The sequence below is a fragment of the Phanerochaete carnosa genome (genome assembly GCF_000300595.1).
Source record: "Phanerochaete carnosa HHB-10118-sp unplaced genomic scaffold PHACAscaffold_824, whole genome shotgun sequence".
NCBI classification, from domain to species: domain Eukaryota; kingdom Fungi; phylum Basidiomycota; class Agaricomycetes; order Polyporales; family Phanerochaetaceae; genus Phanerochaete; species Phanerochaete carnosa.
This window is the reverse complement of record NW_006768451.1, coordinates 685-2,448: the sequence shown is the minus strand read 5'-3', so window position 1 is coordinate 2,448 and position 1,764 is coordinate 685. Positions and strand designations below refer to the sequence as shown.

The 1,764-nt window shown below is 51.4% G+C and overlaps 1 protein-coding gene across 1 annotated transcript; it reads left to right on the top strand.

Annotated features, from left to right (window-relative positions):
* Window positions 1–15: 15 nt before the first annotated feature.
* PHACADRAFT_109265 (uncharacterized protein) lies at window positions 16–565 on the top strand (the record flags this gene model as incomplete). The annotated part of the gene is made up of 4 exons (XM_007403168.1): window positions 16–90; window positions 145–227; window positions 284–317; window positions 377–565. Coding segments are annotated over 4 exons (381 nt in total), but the record flags the coding sequence as incomplete, so codon positions are not given.
* Between the last annotated feature and the right edge of the window lie 1,199 nt (window positions 566–1,764).

The following is a 1,764-nucleotide window of genomic DNA, read 5'->3' as shown; positions in this document are numbered from 1 at the left end:
CGATACAACCGATATGAGAATCCTATCGTTTGGATAGACTTGGAGACCACTGGAAACGAGGTATTCCGTGACACTATACTGGAGATCGCTGTGCGTGGTGATATTGCCGATCCAGATGTCTTCGTTTTCTGACTTCTGTCCTAGGTGATTATCACAGATCAGCATCTTCGCGAGGCGCACCCTGGTATCCAGTATGTTATCAAGACGGACGACAAGACACTCAACAGGTGAGTCATAACCCCTGCTGTCTTTATCGTGGCTGATTCTGAGCCTGTTGCTCCAGCATGCACCCAGAGTGCATCAAGATGCATGCAGACGTGAGTGCTTTGCTCCTTCTCGTTTTGATTGCATCATCTTACTTAGCTTTTGCGGACAGTCCGGGCTGACTGCAGAGTGCAAGCAGTCTCCGCACACGAAGGAGTTTGTCCGTGATCAAGTACTGGCATACATACAGGAATATGTTCCGAAGTTCAAAGGTGTCATCGGAGGAAGCTCTGTCCACTTTGATAAGACTATTCTCATGCGCGAGATGCCGCTTATTACCGACTGGCTCAAGTACCAGTAAGTAGCCTGTTGCATCCGCTGTATTCGTTTGGCGCTAATGCGACGGCAATGCTAGGATCCTTGGTGAGTGCTGTCCTCGTATGCGCACCCCACGTCGTGGCTAACCGCGTTATGTATGATCGAGATGTATCCTCGTGCATGGTAAGCTTCGGAACGCGTCCGTATTTGCAAACTGTGTTGACGCACGCCGTTACCTAGTTCGAAGCTCGTGCACAGTTCCCGACCCTTTCGCCCCCTAGGCCCGCTACAAGCAGAAGACACAGGTCAGCATAGGGTTGCCGTTTCGCATCACCGCCCCGCTCTAACATGCCTTTCGGCAGGGCCATGGATGACATTCGTAACTCCATCGCGCGTACGTTCTCCGCCTGTCTCACATAATTTTAGCTAACATCGTGTGTATAGAACTCAAGTTCTATCGTACACATTTCTACAAGACTCCGCGGGAAGCCGCATACTCGGTGAACAGGGCCGGAGTTGCTGCTCCTTCAGCCGCGACTGGCCAGGCCTCTACTCCTAATGGGCCGAACATCGGCAACGGTGCGGTTCCCAACAATCAGCGGCGCGCTAGTGGCGTGCAGAGAACGCCTTCCGGCGGGCAGGTCCATGGGGACAGGTCGTACCAGCGTTAGACACGAGGTGAGTGCCGATTTTCTGGACCTCCGTTGCGCTTGCTAACTATCTGCCAAGAACCTTCGTTTACGTATGGTGACTTGCCAAGATGCGGCGCCGCTGCGACAAATCGGATTCTTAGTGTATTCTTCTCACTTTTGTGTACCTCACGTACTTGGCAACGTTCTGGAAGAATGAAGGCGCGATGAATGAAGTAGCTTAATGGCTCGATGAGACATCGATATGGATCTGTGTTTGCTGTATTGAAGTTGTGAATGCGCTGTCGACGCCGAGTGCATTCAAAGAGATGCAGGTGGCAATCCTGCTGACGTCCGAATGTTCTGTGAATATACGTTTCTAGTATTTTCACAGAATGAACCGAGTAGAGCAGTAAAGGGGCATATATATCGGACATAGAACGCACTTACGTAGAATGTTTGCTTATGGAGGGGAACCGGGATGCGTGGCTGGTGGTCTACTCCCCGAGTCTAGAGCACCATTATCTTGAATGTACAGTCAGCATCGGAGAAACTTGCCTCCGCCTTTATGCCCAAGACAGGCGGAATTAGCGACCCGAGGACCGTTGTCTCA